This window comes from Mastigoproctus giganteus, chromosome 13, assembly GCF_048544385.1.
Source record: "Mastigoproctus giganteus isolate SK-2022 chromosome 13, ASM4854438v1, whole genome shotgun sequence".
In the NCBI taxonomy this organism is placed as follows: Eukaryota; Metazoa; Arthropoda; class Arachnida; order Uropygi; family Thelyphonidae; genus Mastigoproctus; species Mastigoproctus giganteus.
In genome coordinates this window covers 151,698,505-151,718,754 of record NC_143587.1, presented here as the reverse complement: position 1 = coordinate 151,718,754, position 20,250 = coordinate 151,698,505, and the positions used below count along the sequence as shown (strand labels likewise).

The window sequence follows — 20,250 nt, the reverse complement described above, 5'->3', positions numbered from 1 at the left end:
CTTCAGTTTGAATTTATGCAGTCTCATATGTGTGGTCTGAGCAAGAGGAAGAATGCCAACAGCAATGAACTTGCTCAATCTCTTCAAATCCTTGAACATCTCAATCAGATCACCTCACCGGTGTGTAGTTTGTGTCCGAATGCTGTAATTTGCAGGACTGAAGCCGAAAGGTATGATCATCTTTTTTGTTCCCCTCACAATCTCACTGCCTTTCTACTCCCATTCTAGCAGATCTACATCCTTTCCAAAAATGAAGCCCTTAGATCTACTGTACTCAAGACAGCCTATCCATTGTCTTGTACAATGTTACGTGAAGTCCTTATTCCTGCTAGTAAAATTCTTGTACATCATTGGCAAAACTCCATAAGCTGTCCTGACAGTTTGTCTGCACTGCTCAGAAGGATTTTATATCTGACTGCTCAGTTAACCCCAGGTATTTTTCATTTTCCACTAAACTGAGTTTAGTACCACACAGTTGGTATGTTAATCTGGGATTATTACTATCCATATGCAGACTTTGCATTTGTGAATGTTATAACTGCCATTTCTCAACCCATCTGCCTAATTATTCTGGATTTTGTTGCTCTAGTACCTTGATTCATTAACCACTCTGCCAACCTTTATGTTATTTGCAAACTTATATATTACATACCTTTATCAGTATCATTAGTATTAGTAGCACAAATGATGCAAGAAAGCAAGCTTATTCAGCATCAGCAAAAAAAAAAATACTCCTTCCCATTTCACCCATCTATCCCCTCCAATAGTTTGTCTAATTCTTCCTTGAATTCATTTAAGCTATCCACTTACACAACAAGTGGATGTTTGTTCCAGCAATCAGAAGCCTGTGGTAGATATAAGCTAGTTTGTGGTAGATATAACTACAAAGGAGGTTAACCAAGTGAAGGCAGATTATGAGAAATCTTTGAAAAAGGATGCCAAAGCAAACAAAACAGCAATGACTTCTTTATGTAAATTCTAGAAGGAATCATATTGGTCCATTGGATATTGATGGTTCGACTGTTGATGATCCTGCTCAGGTAGCTGTCGAACTAAATGAGTATTTTGCATCTACATTCACACATGAGAAATTCTGTTGGAAGTGGGGGGCAGAAGTTTATCAAATGGTAATAGGGAGCTAAATGATTTTGTAATAACTGAGAGCAAAGTAGAGGAGAAATTGTTGAAGTTAAACATAAGGAAGGCACCTGGGGCAGGTGGGATCTATTCAGTTCCCATATAAGGATATATAAGGAATGAGATTATATGTAACAAAAAAGATGTTAGCAATAATGAATTTGAATAATGATTATAAAAAAACAAAATAGTTCATCATGAGATTAGGCATTTTCATTTATTAAAAATAAAGAAAAAAATATATATACTTAATGCACTTAAATCACCCTTCATATAAATATGTACACAAAACTAATAAGGCACCTCCGTAGCCAGTTGGGCAGGAGTGGCAGTGTATAGCACACGCTTCTTGATTAGACCGGGGTTCGAGCCTGTGACCACCAAATACAGAGGATGTGGAAAGGTCAGGGAATGACCACCGCATATCCCCGGAGCAATATGGCCTTAGTTGCTAATGCTCCTAAAAACCAAATAACTACAACAACAAAACTAATGGTACATTTATTTCACTCTAATTGTAAAATCTATAAATGTAGGATACTGCTACCAGTATACATAGTGGCCACTTTATTAAGTGCACCTACCTAATAGTAAAGTAGGTTACCCCCTAGCCCTTAAAACTACCAGTATTTGTCGTGGTATGGACTCAAATGTTGAAAATGTGCTATAGGAATGTTAGTTGACTCAATGGCTTCCCACAGCTGTTGTAAATATCTACTCCAAAGCTTGTTCTACCTCATCTTATTAGAGCTTAATAAAATTGGGATCTGGTGAAGGAAGGTCACCAGAGTAGGCTGAATTCACTGATGTTCTGTACGAACTAATTCTATACAATTCTGGCCTTTCATGTCACATTGTCTTATTGGAAGCACCCGCAGTTCACAAGTGGATGTACTGCTGCTATGAAGGGATAGCAAACAATTTCCTGGGCTGGAAACAATTTCCAGATAATCTGTAACCCAACCATTACATTGCCACTGCCAACCCACTGTTGACACCTGGCAGGATGGATTTGTGGACGCTTGCTGTTTTTTCCATATTCTGCTCTTCCCATCAGCATGAAATAGCAGCAACTGCAATTTGTAAGACTAGGCAATGTTTTTCCAGTCTTCCACCAGTCAGTGTTCTGAAGCCTATTGTAATCATACATTCTTATTATAAATTAAGCTACGCTATTATATTGTGTCAGTTATAAATGGTACTTTAAGAGATCTACAATTTTCGAATTGACATTCTTATTTCTTAATGACAGAAGTTGAATCATGGTCAGTCTTTAGCTGTTATACTCCATCCTTGATAAAGTACAATGAGTAGTGCATTGTGCAGTGCCTCTTTGATCACTGCTAGTATATTGGATTGTTATTTAAATGATTGTACTCTTTGTATTACCCTGCACAAGTCTTGTCAGCCTGTGTTGGCCTTGTGCATAAATGAGTTTCTGACAAAAAGATTCATTTTGTTTGGATGTTTGTTACACCCTATTTACAGTCATTTGTGAAAACTCCCACAGGGTTGCGGTTTACAAGTTACTTATACTGACATGTCTGGCACTGACTACCATGCCGCATTCAGAGTGACATCTTATGTCTTGTCCGTTCTTGCACTGGATTGCACAAATAGAACATCAAAATATATGTGCCTACTTGCTTTATCACATGGTGGAAACATGATGCTATTATTGAAGGAGTGCTCTATTTCATGAATAGATAGGTGCATTTGATAAAATGGCCACTTGATATGGAATATTATATACTGAAAAATAAATAACTACTTGTATTGAAAAAGAAATTTGTTTGGAGGCAAGGAACTATGAATACTGTTTTAAGGACCACAAATTCTGGGAATTTTGGAATCACTGTTGTATTAATTACACATTAATTTCATGGCTGTGAATTCCTTTCATAATGTGGAAAGGTAGAGAATATAACACCAACATGGAATTTAAGGATACCCTTCATTTTGCTTTGGCAACAATACCTTCACTACTACCAGAACACAGGAAATCTTCATCTACTCTGTATACTATCATAAAGTAAATATTATTAACCGAGTCTATATTTGTAGTATATATAAGTACTAAAAAAAAGAAAATAAAGAGAAGTTACTTCTGGTACCATTTATCTGTTTATTATGTCTTTGAAATTTGTCTATGCTGGTAGAAAGGTGTTCTAATAAATTCTCATTTTTATCTTGCAGAATTATTCGTGAGAGTCTTGACTGTGTAGTATGGCAAATATCATTCTGTTTAGAGCCAGCAGAACAGGATAGTAATAGTGACATTATCTGGAAAGCATGGCGCTATCTTGGCAGTGTCTGTGATTCTTTGTCAGGTGAGGTTTTTCTATGTTAGCAGTTCAAACTAGAGGTCTGCACTGGCCAGGTAGCACGAACAATGTTCGAGCTCATGTCGGGTACAAATTATCATAATGAATTTTTATTTCAAACATTTCAGGCTATTTCTTACATATTTATTTTTTTATGTATTTAAATTAGCATTAGCATTAGCATTAGTAGAGGCATTTGATGCAAGAAAGCAAGCTTATGCAGCATCAGCCAAAAAAAAAAAAAAAAAAAAAGTAACATAAATAAATAAAAATAACCACTTCCACTTCACCCCTCTGTTCGTTCGAAATACCTGTCCAGCTGAGCCTTAAACTTATTTAGGCTATCAACTTCCACGACAAGGGATGGAAGTCTGTTCCACCCACCAACCACCCGCTGGCTAAAGGCAAATTTCCGCACATCTATCCTACATCTGTCTTTCCTCAATTTCAATTTATGCCCTCTCAGGTGATTTTTTCTGAGCTAGAGGAAGAATCCCATCAGCATTGAGCATGCTCAAACCATTCAAGGCTTTGTACACCTCTATCAGATCACCCCGCTGGTGCCTAGTTTCCAGACACTGTAATTTGCAAAACTTAAGCCTTTCTTCGTAAGAGAACCCCCTTTGTCCCATTCACCAATCTAGTTGCCCTTCTCTGTACTCGTTCCAGCAGCTCTACATCCTTCCTGAAATGAGGCCTCCAGGCCTGTATACAGTACTCTAGGTGTGGCCTGACCATTGCCTTATACAAGGGAATAATCACCTCCTTATCCCTGCTAGAAAAATTCCTATATATCATTGACAATACACCATGAGCTACTCTTGCAGCTCGTCTGCACTGCTCAGAGAACTTCATATCTGCCTGCACCACCACCCCCAGGTCCCTTTCATTCTCTACCACTGTCAGTGTAGTACCACAGAGTTGATACGTTGCTCTGGGGTTGCTGTTTCCCATATGTAGTACTTTACATTTGTCAATGTTAAACTTCATTTGCCACCTCGAAGCCCATCTGCTCAACCTTTCCAAATCCTGTTGCAGCAGCATAGTGTCAGTAGTGTCCTTGACAACCCTGCCAACCTTCGTATCGTCTGCAAACTTGGACATTAAGCCTGATATACCATCATCAATATCATTTATAAATACAGAAAACAATAAAGGCCCCAATACTGAACCCTGAGGGACTCCACTAATAACATTAGTCCACGATGAGCAGTGTCCATTGATTACCACTCTCTGTCTTCTCCCCCTCAACCACCCCTTTATCCATAGCAGCAATTTGCCTCCAATGCCACACTGCTCCAATTTGTGCAGCAGTCTTCCATGTGCAACAGTATCAAAAGCCTTTCTAAGATCCAAGTATATAATATCAAAGTTATTCCCTGCATCCAGTTCTTTTGTGACTGCATCATAGTATCCAATCAAATTGGTCAGGCAAGACTTCCCCTTAACAAAACCATGCTGTGTCCTAGCTATAACTGAAGTCTTGTCTAGATGATCCTGCAGTGCTTCTTTCACCAGTGCCTCCATTAATTTTCCGGGAACAGAAGTTAAACTCACAGGTCTATAATTACTTGTGTCAGCCTTTGATCCCCCTTTGTGAATTGGGGTCACATTTGCACATCTCCAGTCAATGGGTACCTCCCCTGAGTCCAAGGAAGCTCTCATAATTATGGCTAAGGGTTTGCTTACCTCCTTTGCTGCCTCCTTTAATATAACTGGATAGATCCCATCCACCCCAGGTGCCTTTCTTGTGTTTATCTTCAACAATTTCTCCTCCACTTTGCTCTCAGTTATTACAAGATTCTCTAGCTTACTGCTAGAGTTGAATACACCTCTGGCATTCCCCTCGCTGAATAACTCCTCATGTGTGAATGTCGATGCAAAATATTCATTTAGTTTGTTAGCTACCCGAGCAGGGTCATCAACAGTTGACCCATCGATCTCAAGTGGACCAATCTGATTCATCCCCTTCCTTCTAGAGTTTACATAAGTAAAGAACTCTTTGCTGTTTTTCTTCGCATCCCTTGCCAAGGATCTCTCGTAATCTGCCTTCGCCTGCCTAACCTCCTTTGTAACTTGGTTACAGATCAACTTGTATCTATCATAGGCATCCGTGTCACGTGTTAATTTGTATGTATCCCATGCATTTTTCTTCTCTGCCATATGCCTCATTAGTTCATCTGACAACCATCATGACAACCAAAATTCTTAAAGGTTTTTTAAAAAAAAAATGTGTATTATTTGTCTGACACTTTTAATTGACCAATAAGGCACACTTCACCGATGTCTCCAAAATTCACCAAAATTTGTACTCTTTCGTGGAAATGACCTGCCAGCAGTGCAAGCTCCGAAAGAATATTTTAGCGCAGCCGGAATAGCAGTGCAAGAGTGTTGAACCAATTTAAGCAATTTAACAGTGTTGACTCTATTTTATTTCTCCACAACAATTTGCAATGAAAAGCACGTGAGGAGAAGTTGTCTGGTAGAGGTGGATACCAATATTCATTTTGGAATTATATTAAATGTGGTAAATTGAAAATGTATTACATTTTCTTTTTTTTTTTTTATAATTAATATTGATAATTATTTTGGATAATTATTATTGCTATATAATTATTAATATTGAAGTTTGAATCTGGAACTTTATTTTTTTATCATTATGAAACTTCAGAAACTAATGCCAGCAATTTTATTTATATAAAAAGTTTCAGTTAGGCTGGGATTAAAATTGGTTCGGGTAGGTCGGGTATGGGTAATGAATTTGAAAAACAAATTCGGGCCAGGCGGGGTAAGAAAAAAAATGTAGGCCCACGCAGACCTCTAATTCAAACCTCTGACTGCTAAATACTATTAACGTTTGTATTGATGATTTATTGTAAACTACTGACCTGGTGGTCATGCCGGAGTATAAACAAGAACATATATATGAGTAAGCAGGCTGCATTGTAGAGATAAATTAAATATAATACAAGCAAAGCAATAGTTTATGCAGTCATTCAAATTTTGGTTGAATGAGAAACAGGAAGTTTAATGAATTTGGCTTAACACAGTAATTATTTTAATTATTGAATTTCATTATAATGCACTGTTTTATTTATATCTTTATTGAAACAAAGTTATCACAAACAGTACAGAACTTTTCATAAATAATTCTCAGATTAAGAATAATAAATGTAAATATTCTGACACACAGAATATTATACTGCTTTGGAGAGGTCAGCTGAGTAGAATGTTATGTATTACTGCATAATAACATTCTAATAAACAACATCAAAATTTTATAAAATAGAATAAAGTTTAAAACACACACACACCATCAGAAGCATTTCATTGCAATGTATTAAATACATAAATGAGTACATAAATGAGTCACTGTGCATACATTTCTTTGCAATGAATCATATTTGTATTGTCTTTAAACACCCTTATATTAATATAACTCTGTATCCACCAATTTTAGGTATAAACAAAAAATGAAAATGTAGCATAAAATGCACAAGACTACCCCCCCATAAAATACAGTAAAATGCTGTGGTTTTATGGCTCAAAGCGGAATGAAGCACGAAGCTGCCTTTTTCATTGAGAGGTATTGTATAACTTTCAAACCAAAAGTGTCGCTGAGAAGATTAATTACTATATTTAATAACCACGCTTATATCACGTGATATTAATATTAATTTCACATAGTATAAGAGTGGTTATTAAATATCGTAATTAATCTTCATGGAAAACAACCATGTAATGTCCTTCCCTAACTATATTACTGAGAGGTTATTTTGCTATTTGTTTTAGATGCGATGTTTTAGAACTGCTGTGATGGCTAGTTCCTTGTCAAAATAGCAGGTAGTTTCCAGTGACAAATCTGAGCCAAAACAGTAAATAGTTCTGAGAATAAAGTAAATAAAATGTATTAATGAAATTATAGAATAGGTTATTTTTATAGCTTAATATCTTATAAATTACATGAAAAAAAAAAAAAATAAATAAATAGAATGTCAATATCTTGTGCAGTTTCTAAAATTTAATTTTTTATGTTCGTAGATGAAAAAAAGAATGAATAGCCAGCAAAGTGAGCATCATTCGGTAATCAAATTTTTGACTTAAGAGAGCAGAAATGCTAAAAAAATCCAAGGAAGAATGACAAGAGGTTGGAGGAATTATATCCCAGTTTTGCTCTTGCATTAAGATGGATGGCAGAATTCAAAAGTGGATGGTAGTCAGTTGAGGATGTTTCGACCTCAGAACATGCAGAGCTGTTGCTTTGCATGTTCTGAGGTCGATTTTTTCTGGATGAAAAACCCAGTTTACGGGAGAAAAAACCATGCTACCATTGCCTGAGACAATTAACTCAGCCATGTTGGGAAAAAGACCCATAAAAATTCCTCCTGTCATTGATGGGATTCGAACTTAGGTATTTTCCACCTAGTCTGGGGATGATGATGGCTATTCTACCAACTGTGCTATCCACGAGGGCTTCAGTAATCATATCAAAACCTTTCCCTCCTACCGACTTAACAAGTTCTACTATTGCATGGATTCTGTTTTCTGTTGGTTTGACTATATTTCCTGAATGAACTGACTCAGGCCATACATTTTTCCAACACGCATTTAATGTTGACAGTTTTACTTCTTGGAGCGATAAAGCTATGATTTCGATACAGTCCACAATTGAAAAATATTTCCATGCTCCACACTTCAATTTTCGAAATCAATTTTTTCCAGAGTCCATTGTAACGATTGTCTAATGTAATGAGTGTCAAAGGTGTGTGTGTGTGTGTGTGTGTGTGTGTGTGTGTGTGTGTGTGTGTGTGTGTGTGTGTGTGTGTGTGTGTGTGTGTGTGTGTAATGCCTTGATCTAATTAAAGAAATTGTACTAGGTGGTAGGAAATTTACTTCAACGTTTGGATGACTTAAATCTTTTGGATGGCCTGGCACGTTATGCAATAGTAATAAAATTTTCAAATCTAGGCTTTTCCACAAGTTCAAAGCACAGAACCTAACACGGGGATTTCCGTTTTTTTTTTTTTTTTTTTTTTTTTTTGCATAACGATTTAGCGAGCCAAAAGCGGGATTCACAAAAAAGAATGGAAACGTTGAAAATCACATCCAACATAATAGCAGAGTTTTTCCCTCGCACAAAAGCTCAAAAATACCATGTTACTCGAGGTTACCACAATTCTCTGTGTTAGAGCAAAACCATGTTATATAAGTACTGTGTTGTGCGAGGATTGCCACACTTTGTCAGTTGTGTTAGAGCGAAACAGTGTTGTAGGGGTACCGTGTTATATGGGGGTTGCCTGTACATGAAAAAGTATTATTTAATGTTCCCCATGGAAGCACTTTAACAATAATCCACGAGCATTTGGGAATGTCCAAAGTTTGTGCAAGATGGGTTTCCAGAAACCTTTCCATCCGTAGCAAATATTACAAGGTGGAGCCATCAGAAGAGAATTTAACATTAATGACTGGTGATGAAAGCATTTTTATGATCTTCATATGAAGGGATACTTAAAGTAACTAATGCTCTTTGCCATAATGTTGGATATTATTATTATTATTATTAGCCATATGGTGCAAGGAATCCTGAGGCTTATGCTGCACCAACCAAAAAAAAAATTCCCGAGTTACCCTGAGAGAGAGAGAGAGAGAGAGAGAGAGAGAGAGAGAGAGAGAGAGAGAGAGAGAGAGAGAGAGAATCAGAAGTAGAAAGGAATCACCAAGAAAGAGAAGAATAATGATATCCAGCTAAGGACCCTGGGTGTGCCAAGCCCATACTCACCGGATGTGAGCACCTGGGGTTATATAAAGGACATATGAATTGAATATAGGGAATATAATGTGTACAGAGAGACACAGACACAATCGGAGGGGGGGGGAGTCATGCTCTTAGTTAAGAAACACATAAAATCTAAGACAGTGCATCCAGTTGACATGGGTGACCAGTGCAATGATGAGTCAGTTGGTGCGACATAAGCATTGGGAAAGCAAAAATGAGAGCAGGAGTTTGTCATAGGCCCTGTGCTGTACCTAGGTATGGGTGGACTGGGCGGCCACCCAGGGTCCTGGAATATAGGGGGCCCCGAATTCCGATGAGATATTTTAATTTTTTTTTTATATAAAAAAATGGTTGTTTCTTAATACTTTAATCATACAAAAAATCAATCTTGGCTTATTTATAGTACAATAAATTTATTTTATAATCAGATAAAATAAATTAATTTTTGCCTATATTTAATATTTAAACCTAGTTTTAATGGAAAAAAACCCTGCAATAATGCAGATTCACATTTTTAAAACTGTTTGCTTTGCTCTGAATGTCAATATTGCCTAGTTCGGTATGAAGTATTGAATATTATAAATAAAGTAAGCAAAGCTATGAAAAGTAGTACAATTGATATGACACTGCAATTATATTGATAGAAGGTGCTTTTAGTCAACTACACAAATTTAGAATATCAAGATTTAAATTGTACAGTATATGGATAAAGCTATAGACATTGCAACTGAGTTGGAAGTACTGTCAGCGTTACCAAAAGTGCGAATTTATCTATGAAACTTCATCAGATGAACACTATTGATCCAACCAAATGGTTTGAAATGGAATTTTTTAATATAATGATCGTTAGATTACAAGAAAGATTTGATCAGATGAATGAAATATACTCGGCTTTTCATTTTATTCTAAAATCAGAAAACTTCATGAATTTATTTGAAAGAATTCCTCAAAGGAATTCTCACTGGTGAAGACGGGAGCAGCAACATCGATGCCAAAGAGTTACGTCAAGAAATCCAATGTATGCAGCATGTTTTAAAAGGAAAAAATTTTGGTTGCTTAGAATTATTGACATTTATCTTAGTTGAATTATATCCCAACATCACCATTTCTCTTTGGATATTATTAATGTTGCCAATTACAGTTGCATCTGGAGAGAGGAGTTTTTCAAGACACAAAATGACTAAAATATATTCAAGAGCAACACTTGACCAAGAAAGAATTAATGGATTGGCCATTATGTCACTAGAACAAGACGTGGGCAGCTGAGAGCTTGTTTTGAGGGACCCATCACGCTCTCAGCTGCCTACATCAACGCCAGAGCTTGCACTTGGTCATCACGCAACACAGCGGCAACCCCCAAGGCAGAATGCGCTGGTCCCACAGGAACTAGTAGTTGTTGGTGACTCTATTGTCAGGGAAACGGGGAACATGCTTTGGTGGAACAGGACCAGGGTATATCTGCCAGGGGCAAAGGTTGATGATGTTGTAGAGTGGATATCATCTTTTAAGGGCACAAAAGGTGATATAATTGTACGCGTTGGCACTAACGATAATAAGAGTAGGAGACCGGCAGAATTACTTAACAAGTACAGGTCACTGTTTGGGCCCCTCAATCATTTCAAGAAGGATGTAGAGCTGCTGGAACGAGTACAGAGAAGGGCAACAAGATTAGTGAATGGAACAAAGGGTTGCTCTTACGAAGAAAGGCTTAAGTTTTGCAAATTACAGTGTCTAGTGCCTAGGCACCGGCGAGGTGATCTGATAGAGGTGTGTAAAGCCTTGAATGGTTTGAGCATGCTCAATACCGATGGGATTCTTCCTCTTGCTCAGAATAATCACCTGAGAGGGCATAAATTCAAATTGAGGAAAGATAGATGTGCGGAAATTTGCCTTTAGCCAGCGGGTAGTTGGTTGGTGGAACAGACTTCCATCCCGTGTTGTGGAAGTTGATAGCTTAAATAAATTTAAGGCTCAGCTGGACAGGTATTTCAAACAAACGGAGGGGTGAAATGGGAGTGTTTTTTTTTTTTTTTTTTTGGCTGATGCTGCATAAGCTTGCTTTCTTGCATCATATGCCTCTACTAATGCTACTAAAATATATAAAAAACATCAGATGTTATAGACAAATTTATATCAAGTAAATATCGTAAGGAAATAATGTGAAAACTTAAGTTCATATAAATAATGTATCAGTCGTTAAAGTTTAAATAAATAATTATGATTTGAATAATTTTTGGGTCTCCTTTATTTTAAAATTTTGAATATTCCACCCGGGGCCGACAGAAGTTTAGGTGCTGCACAGGCTTCATGACTGTGATGAGTACAACATACAACTGTACAGAGAAATAGTGGGCCAATAAATTAGAATGTCTTATAATGGGAGATTTCAATTTTTCCAGATAATGACTGGAACTGTGTGGACTGGTCACTGAAACACTAGCATGACTTATGTGGATTTATTGAATGACTGTTTTATACAGCAGCATGTTAGAGAGGCAGCAAGAGGGAGTAATATTCTTGATCCGATTATCAACAGTGATTATTCATGCATTAAGAATCTGCAGATAAAAGAGCTAGGTGGCAGTGATCGCAGTGTACTGATTTGAGAAGCAAGACTATCTTGTTCTTTTATGTTACTTTTTATTTATTTATTTATATTGTTTTTGCGAAGTCATTACAGCACAGCAACAACTTTAAAGGGAAATGCTATGGTCTTCAGTTTCACAGTAGTTCTTGCTAATAGTGGGATTTCAAAAGTCCTTGAATATCCCAAGCCTCCTAATCCTTGATTCTTATTTGTCTTCTGAGAGCAGTAATTCATTCCTGGATTTCGAGATTCTTTTGAAATCTAGTGGAATTATGTTTATGTTCTGACTATCTTTTTTCTGTATATTATTCATTCAGTTGTGGATCATATGAAGAATCGGGTATGTCTCCAATGGATTTCGTGGTGTTATATATAGTCTTTACAAAATTCCCTGATGACCTCCATTAGATGCATAGGCAGAAGTTCACAAATAGTACATAGGTGGCTCACTAAACATTCCTATTAGAGGCAGAGGTGAAGGTGATTCTTGCACCACTTCTATTGCAGTGGTCTGGAAAGCAAGGTGTTAGGGATTTCAGGTTCTGCTGTGGGTCATCATGGAACAAGTGAATACATGGGCTGTGTAAGAACATGTGCATGTATACTTGCATGCAAAGGATCCCCGCTTAATGCTGATAATTTGTTCCGAAAAAACAGTGCTAAGTGAGTACATGTTACCGTATTACCATAAGGTAACGTATTTTTGAGCTGAGGTCTATGCCATGGGATATTTCCTAATTGATAATAAATGGTGGTGAAAAGACACACAAATGTTTGTGCCTCCGTAGCCAGGTGGGAAGGAGCAGCAGTGCGTAGCACATGCTTCTTGGTTAGACCGGGGTTCGAGCCCGTCACCACCAAATACGGAGGATGCGGAAAGGTCAGGGAATGACCACCGCACTTGAGCAATATGGCCTTAGTTGCTAATGCTCCTAAAAACCAAATAACAAACAAACAAACGTTTGTCAGAATGTTTAATATTCAAAAATTTGTATACATATAAAATATTAGTATATTGTTACATAACTACATTATGTAACAAAATTAAACTTAAAATATCAATTAAACTCATGAATTTATTAATGGCCCTGGGCTGTCAAGTTTTTATACCTTTGGACTGAAAAATTTGTTGATTTTTGGGTTGTATTTTGGCCCTCTTCCTCTCATTGCACAAAATCATATAAGGATTAATTTCTTTCTTTAAATTTCTTATTACCCTTTTTACTTCATTCCATGTCAGAGCCATTCTCTTGGAATCGCACATTTGTTCAAAGTGTTTGAAAGCTCACCACGTCCTTTTGCAGTCAGCAACTTTATCGGTTCATCTGTAGAATATTGATCATCTTCCTCAATTGCATGCCATTGTTTTTTTGTCATTTCCATAATTTCTTCACTGGAGAGGCCATCCTCATTGCTGATTATCTTTTGTACATTGTCATTGTCAGTTTCGTCCAATCATGCTTCTTTTCTGAACTCAACGGTTTGCTCTTTAACAACCTCAACCAAAATCATCAGGTTCTTGGGAATCCTTTATGCAATCCTTTCAAACTTTCCTCCTCTGAATTCCATGGGTTTCTAAGTCACTTCATCCCAGGCACTGGAAACATTTTAGTTGGCAGTTTTAATGTTGAAGAATTTCCAAAACTCCTTTAGGCTTGGTCTATTTTCACTTTAAGATCTCTTGGATTTTCCGAATGGTAAACTAAAAGGGGTTTTAATTTAAAAGCTCCTGCAGCATTACCAGGCTTCAAAGCAGCGAATTACTTCGCTTCTCTGAAGCCCGGCATAATTTTTTCTTCTTTTGATATGAAACGTATTTTATTTGTTTCCAAAAAACTTGTTGAGCAGTATAACACCCCCGCTGTTCAATAATTTTAACAAGCTTTCTTTTTCTTTTTTTTGCCCTCATTGCTGTGTTGTATAGGTTCAGTTGTATCCATCCAGGTATCATCATCATGGGGGGGGGTGGCTACAACCAGGTTTTTTTGAGTGTGTTTTTTTTTTTTTTTTTTTTTTTTTGGATAGACCTAGGAACATTCATATTTATAATTAAGGGAAGGCATATTTCCCCTCTCCTCCCCTGAATATGCCTCTATGTTAGAGTGCTTTTTAAATCTACCGAAGCAGCCCTTACCAGTGTTAAATAATTTCACACTTTTTTTCAAGGTGCACTTTCTTCAGATCTTCATATGTACTAATTGCTTTTTCTTTAATAATAATTGAACTTAACAGAATTGTGCTTCAGATATCTTCGATACAATTATTTAGATGTATCTCTTTCTCCATTTCAATCATAATAGCTGACTCACCTAGTCCTAACCCTAGTCAGTTTAGTTGGCTGCAGTGGAACAGCTGTCTTTCCTGCAGCTAAAATTAAGTCTCTATTTTTGTGTAATTGTTCTTACAGTTGAACTTGCGAGTCCTAAATTATTGCACACATCCACTTGTCGTTGACTGGAATCAATTTGCTTCAAAAGTCTAATTTAATTTTGAAACTTAATATTTTTCTTTCCTTTGTATTGTCCAGACGTTGCATTTTCATTCTTATCCACCATTATTAATCCCTCAAAAATGTAATTGCATTACATTAATTATGATAAAATGTTTGAGTAAGCTGTTTGTTATGAACTCTGTTCTGAGTGATGGCTCTGATCACGCACTGAGCTCATGTACACCTGCAGTGCACAACTTTGTCGCTAGTAAGAGAGCATTATAGTGAGGTTTTTTTTTTTTTTTTAAGGAACATTAGCAACTAAGGCCATATTGCTCCGGGGATATGCGGTGGTCATTCCCTGACCTTTCCGCATCTTCTGTGTTTGGTGGGCACGGGCTCGAACCCCGGTCTAATCAAGAAGCGTGTGCTACGCACTGCTGCTCCTGCCCACCTGGTTATAGTGAGTTGTGAAGGAATTATAGTGAGATATGGGTTATAATATAAGAACAGTATTAAACAAACCGTGTTATAACATGGGCCTACGATGCCAGGAGTAAATAAACTTGATGAATTTGAAATACTGATTAAGTCATCAGATGCAGACATTGTAGGGGTAGCGGAGCCATGGTGTCACTCAGACATAAGTGATGCTGAATTTGAATGTGGGGTATACAGGGTGGAGGGGTTATGTTCTTAGTTAAGAAGCTTTAAGAAGCGTATTAAGTCTAAGGCAGTGCATCCACTCGACATGGGTGACCAGTAAATACTGTCAAGGGTAAATGGAAAGGCTTTTGCTTTCATTCTAACGGTGATTACATTATCCTCAGACAGCTTTTAAAGTCTGAGCATTGGGACCAACTGTTGATGTTACCAAGAGCAAATTTTAAATGAGAAGTATTCAGGGAAGTGATCATAGAAGCCACCAGGCTTTTCATACCATTTTTAGTAAGCTGAATGTGAATGGCATTCTTCCTTTTGCTGAGACTACATACACATGAGAAGGCATAAATTTAAGTTGAGGAAGGATGGTTGCAGGATAGATGTGTGGAAATTTGCCTTCAGATAGTGAGTGATTGTTGGAACAGGCTTCCATCTGTCGTGGAAATGGCTGGTTGCATAAATTCTTCTGAGAGTATGAATGGGAGAAGTGTGTTTTTTTTTTTTTTTTTTTGCTGACTCAAAATAAGCTTGCTTCCTTGCATCATTTGTTGTTACTACTAGCTATTCACCTAAAACTTTCTGGTGTAATATTTATTAGTTTATTATTATGTAACTACGAGAGGAGGCATTTTTGCACAAATGGATATATTCCTATATGCCATTTTATTTCACAGAAGAACTCGGGTTAATCTCAGAATCGTCATCAGGAAAAATCTTGGTGCAAAAAGGATTCTAGAGATGAAAAGGATAAGAACTGCAAACAGGAATGCAGGAAAATATGGTGAATCTTTCCATCCCATATGGCAGTAATGTATTATGTGCAGGGGTGTCGTCACTGCACCTTTGGTCAATATGTCTTATAATTTGTCTTTGGCAGCAGCAGCAAAAAAAAAATAATAATAAAAAAAGGTTAAAGTTAGTGTCTTGCAGTGGTGGTTCCAATTTGTAGAATCAGTGAATCATTCCATGCTAACCTAAGAAAATGAAGTAAGGAATGGACAAATGAATTTTTTTCTTTTGTGGTGATGCTATATAGCTTTACTTCCTTGCATATTTGTCATTATTAATACTAAAGCTGATGGCATCACCAGTGATGGATTTAGAAATTTCCTGCCACCATTTTTTTTTTTTTTTTTCCTAATGGCATTCCTTTAAAATCTTTAGCACATGGAATTCATTTGATTCATACAGGGTGGCTTATAAGTGTGCTTTCCTAAGAAAAGTTGTTTATTTGACAAAATAGTAAAAGTGAAAGAGAGAAAAATTGTTGCAGATCTTGGGCTTTTGGACTGAAGTATTGAAATTTTTACCAAGGATTTTATAGTACTAACTTCTTGGTGGATCGTAGTAAAAGTTGATTAATGAACCTGTACAAAAATAACGTTTCAGTGCTGCATGTAAACTATGGGGGGGGGGGTTAAAAAAGGATTTGTATTCACCCAGAAGTAGTTGCAATAGAAGGCTGAAACAAATACCATGTATTACTTTTTAACAAATACCATGTTTTTTAACAAATACCATACTGAAACAAATACCATGTTTATACTTTTTAAACATAGTCACCTGAAAAAAGGACAGATTTTTGCCGCCTCTCAATGCACTATGCAGTCCAGTTTTGTTGAAGTCCACCAACTGTCCTTCAAACCTTGACTTGGCAGCAGAAATCACATCAGCTGCAAATTGTTTTTCACAAAGAAAAGGACTTCAGGGCAGGAAAAAGGAAGAAATCCAAGGGCGAAAAGTCGGGGGGAATAGGCAGGATGCAGCAATATTTCAAACCCACATTTGTGGACACACTTCAGTGCAGCATGTGAGGAATGCACAGGGACATTATCATGCAGCAGGTTCACACCTTTAACAGCTTTCTCCATCTTTTTTCTTTTAGAGCAGCACATAGCTTATGTTTCATTAAGTATGTTGCCTGAGAAAGAGTAAAGGTTACATGAGCACTTATTTTACCCAATCTATTTAAAGTCTTAAACATTTCACTCTAGTCTTTTTGCAGGTATCTAGTTTCCAAGTATTGCAATATGTGGAACTGACATCTTGCTTAATGGTAAGAGTAGCCTTTTGTGCCCTTGATTAATCTGGTTACTTTATACAATGGGATAATCACATTCTTGTCCCTACTGTCAAATTTCATGTATTTCATGATAAAACCATATGCATAATTTCCCCTTAACAAATCCATTCTGTGAATTTAGCATAACTGCATTCTTGTCAAGCTAATCCTGCAGTGCTTTTTTAACCATTGACTCCATTATTTTCCCTAGAAACAAAGTCATTTTCAAGTCAAAGTTATTTTCTTTAGGACAAAAGTCAAGCAAAAGGTCTGTAATTGCTCACTTCTCCCTTTGATCCCCTTCTCTCTGTGAATAAGAGAGACATTGGCATATTTCCAACCTATAGCAAATTCCACATAATCAAAGGACAAAGGCCAAATGTCTACTTATTGCTTTTGCTGCTGCTTCTAATATAACTGGTTAAATACCATCAGCCCCAGGGCCTTATTTTTAGCTTCAGCAATTTCTTTCACTTTCTTCTCAGTTATTTCTGGTATCCCCATCCCTAAAACCTTCTTCACATGTGAATATAGACAAAAAATATTTGTTCAGTAATGTTAACATGAACAAGGAATTTTGATACTTTTTTTTTTAAGTGTTCTTATTTGAAGACCATGTAATCATCCCATGCATTTTTTTCTGCCACTAGTTTTATTAGCTCTTCTGACACATTTAGTTCTAAACATCTAACAGTACCTCTTAGTATGAAAAGCCTAGTAAACTTCTATTTATTGCTTCCTTTAATCCTACCATCTGCAGATTCCCATTCAGAATTTGCAGTTGGTAATGTTGGTTCCACTGAAGTGAATTTAAAAAGTAAGAGTAGGGATTTTGCTTTCGTACTTTTATGAAAGCAAAATCCCTTCCCTTCCCTTTGCACTTAACAGTCGTTTTATCTTTAAAATAAAGTAAATCCCCTATTAGTATATGAGAGTCACTACCACCTAATGGTTCCTGTATCAGGAGATCCACTTCTGATAATCAGGTCAAGCATATTGTTTTCTCTTATTGTTCTAACAGTAGAAAAATAGTCATCCAATAAATCCAGAAAATTTCTGCTATTGTGCAAATGACTGACCCACAAGTTCCATTCGATATCTTGAAAGCTAAAATTCCTTATAAGAAATTCTGATTTGCTGGCTCATTATTATTTGTGTGTATAGTTATACTCATAACAGTTATTTTCTGTTATTAACAGCCATGATACCCTCTGACGAAACGTTCAAGGTGGATCTTGTAATAACCATTGTAAAATTTACTAAATATCAGTGAAAGTAACTTTCAAAGAATTATATTTATAATATAAAAATAAAACTATTACAGAAAAAAAAACTTATATCTAAATAAACTTACTATATAGTAAATAAATTATTTAAAAGCAATATTCAAACCTCTGTAATCCTACTCTACTCCACTAATCCCCAATTCTCTGTAATCACCATTAAGAGTGTCACCACAGAAGCGATCAAAGCCGGGGGAGATGTACTGCTTCGCCGACTACACTCACTCCTCAAAACCATCTGGTGCACTGAACAAATTCCGCTAACATGGAGGAAAGCCATTATCGTACTGATCCACAAGAAAGGTGATAACCGGGACTGCAAGAACTACCGTGGCATCAGCCTCCTTTCCATCATCGGAAAGGTCTTTATGAAGATCATCCAGTCAAGACTGCAAAAACATCGCGAGCAAACCTGTCGAGAAGAACAGGCAGGATTTAGACCCGGGCGAGGATGCTGTGATCAAATCTTTGCCATTCGTCAGTTGATGGAGGAGAGGATCCGGTGTGGACAGCGAACCGTCATTGTTTTCATTGACTTTAAGTCTGCTTTCGACTGTGTCCACCGGCCTGCCTTATGGAAACTACTAGAGGTTGAACATGTACCTCGAAAAGTCATCACACTCCTCCAAACTGCATACAACGGTTTAACCAGCCAGGTGCGCATCCAGAACGATTTATCTGAGGAATTTACCATCCAAACTGGAGTCCGCCAAGGGGATGTAGCCTCCCCGTTGCTTTTCAACATCGTGGTCGACGCCATTATGAGGCAAGCATTCAGAAACAGATAGGGCATACAATATGACAAGAATCACTATGTGACTGACCTGATGTTTGCTGATGATAGTGCTATCCTTGCCGGTAACGACGCTGAAGCCACGGACATCCTCTACGACATTGCCCGCATTGCCCGGCCATACGGTTTGAAGATCAATGCTGGTAAGACAAAGGCCCTGACAACAGATGGGTCGCAAGCCACCATCTATCTCGAAGGCGAGCACTTGCCTTAAAGTCCTGCACTTGCTCGTCCAGATCGAGCAAGTGCAGGACTTTAAATACCTTGGGTCGCTGGTCCAGGAGAATAAAGTTGCATCCACCATGGAAATCCACAGCAGAATTGGACAGGCGGCCACTGCGTTCGCCTCGCTCAAATGGTGTCTGTGGAAGAGGACCAACATTTCCACAAAGACTAAAATCCGACTCTTCCGGACTTTGATCCTGCCCATTCTCCTTTACGGATCGGAAACATGGATTTGTCTCAAGTTAGATTTGAACAAACTTAAGGTATTCCAAATGCGATGCCTGCGGCAGATCTTGGGCATCTCTCTTCGCGACCGCATCACTAATGATACCATCCGCGCCAGATGCCAACAGCAACCAACCATTGCCGACCAAATCCAGAAGCGAAGGCTTAGATGGTTTGGCCACGTATGTAGAATGGGCACAAACAGAATACCATCCACACTCCTTTGGAGACAACGACCCACCCAATGGAGCATCCAACGGACCGCGCCTAGGAAAACGTGGGCCAAGCAAGTGGAAAATGACTTGAAGAGCCGACGTCTCGACCTTAACCAGGCCAGGACTGACGCCATGGATCGTAAGGTATGGAAGAACATCACAGAGCAAGTCCGAAACCCTGCGGCACCTACAGCAGCATACTGGTTGCGTGGCCAACCGCCTCCCCCAGCTGCCAGCTAAGGACCAAAGAAGAGAAGAAGAAGAAGAGTGCCACCAAGATACGTCTGTTTGTAACGAATGCCAGTTGTTTTACCAGGAAGAGGTTCACAGAACAAAATTTCTTCATTCATGGTCACTTCTGATTCAAATTGAATATATACCAATCATTGAGGAAAGCCTATTATGTCTGTACTTTCATCTAATTGTAGTGAAAAATACCGACTGTTTTTCCTTTTGAATAAGCGATTCTTTCCGGAGCTGCCATTTCATGAATGCGTCTGCATACACTGTCTTTTTAACAATGGAATAG

The 20,250-nt window shown here is 37.6% G+C and overlaps 1 protein-coding gene across 1 annotated transcript in view; it reads left to right on the top strand.

Moving 5' to 3' along the window:
* The window catches only part of LOC150076524 (uncharacterized), a 67,746-nt gene that overhangs the window by 26,124 nt on the left and 21,372 nt on the right, over positions 1 to 20,250 (top strand). The window contains exon 3 of the mRNA XM_090387075.1: positions 3,334 to 3,467. Coding sequence (XP_090243201.1) covers positions 3,334 to 3,467 — 134 coding nt within the window. The remainder of the gene's footprint in view (positions 1 to 3,333; positions 3,468 to 20,250) is intronic.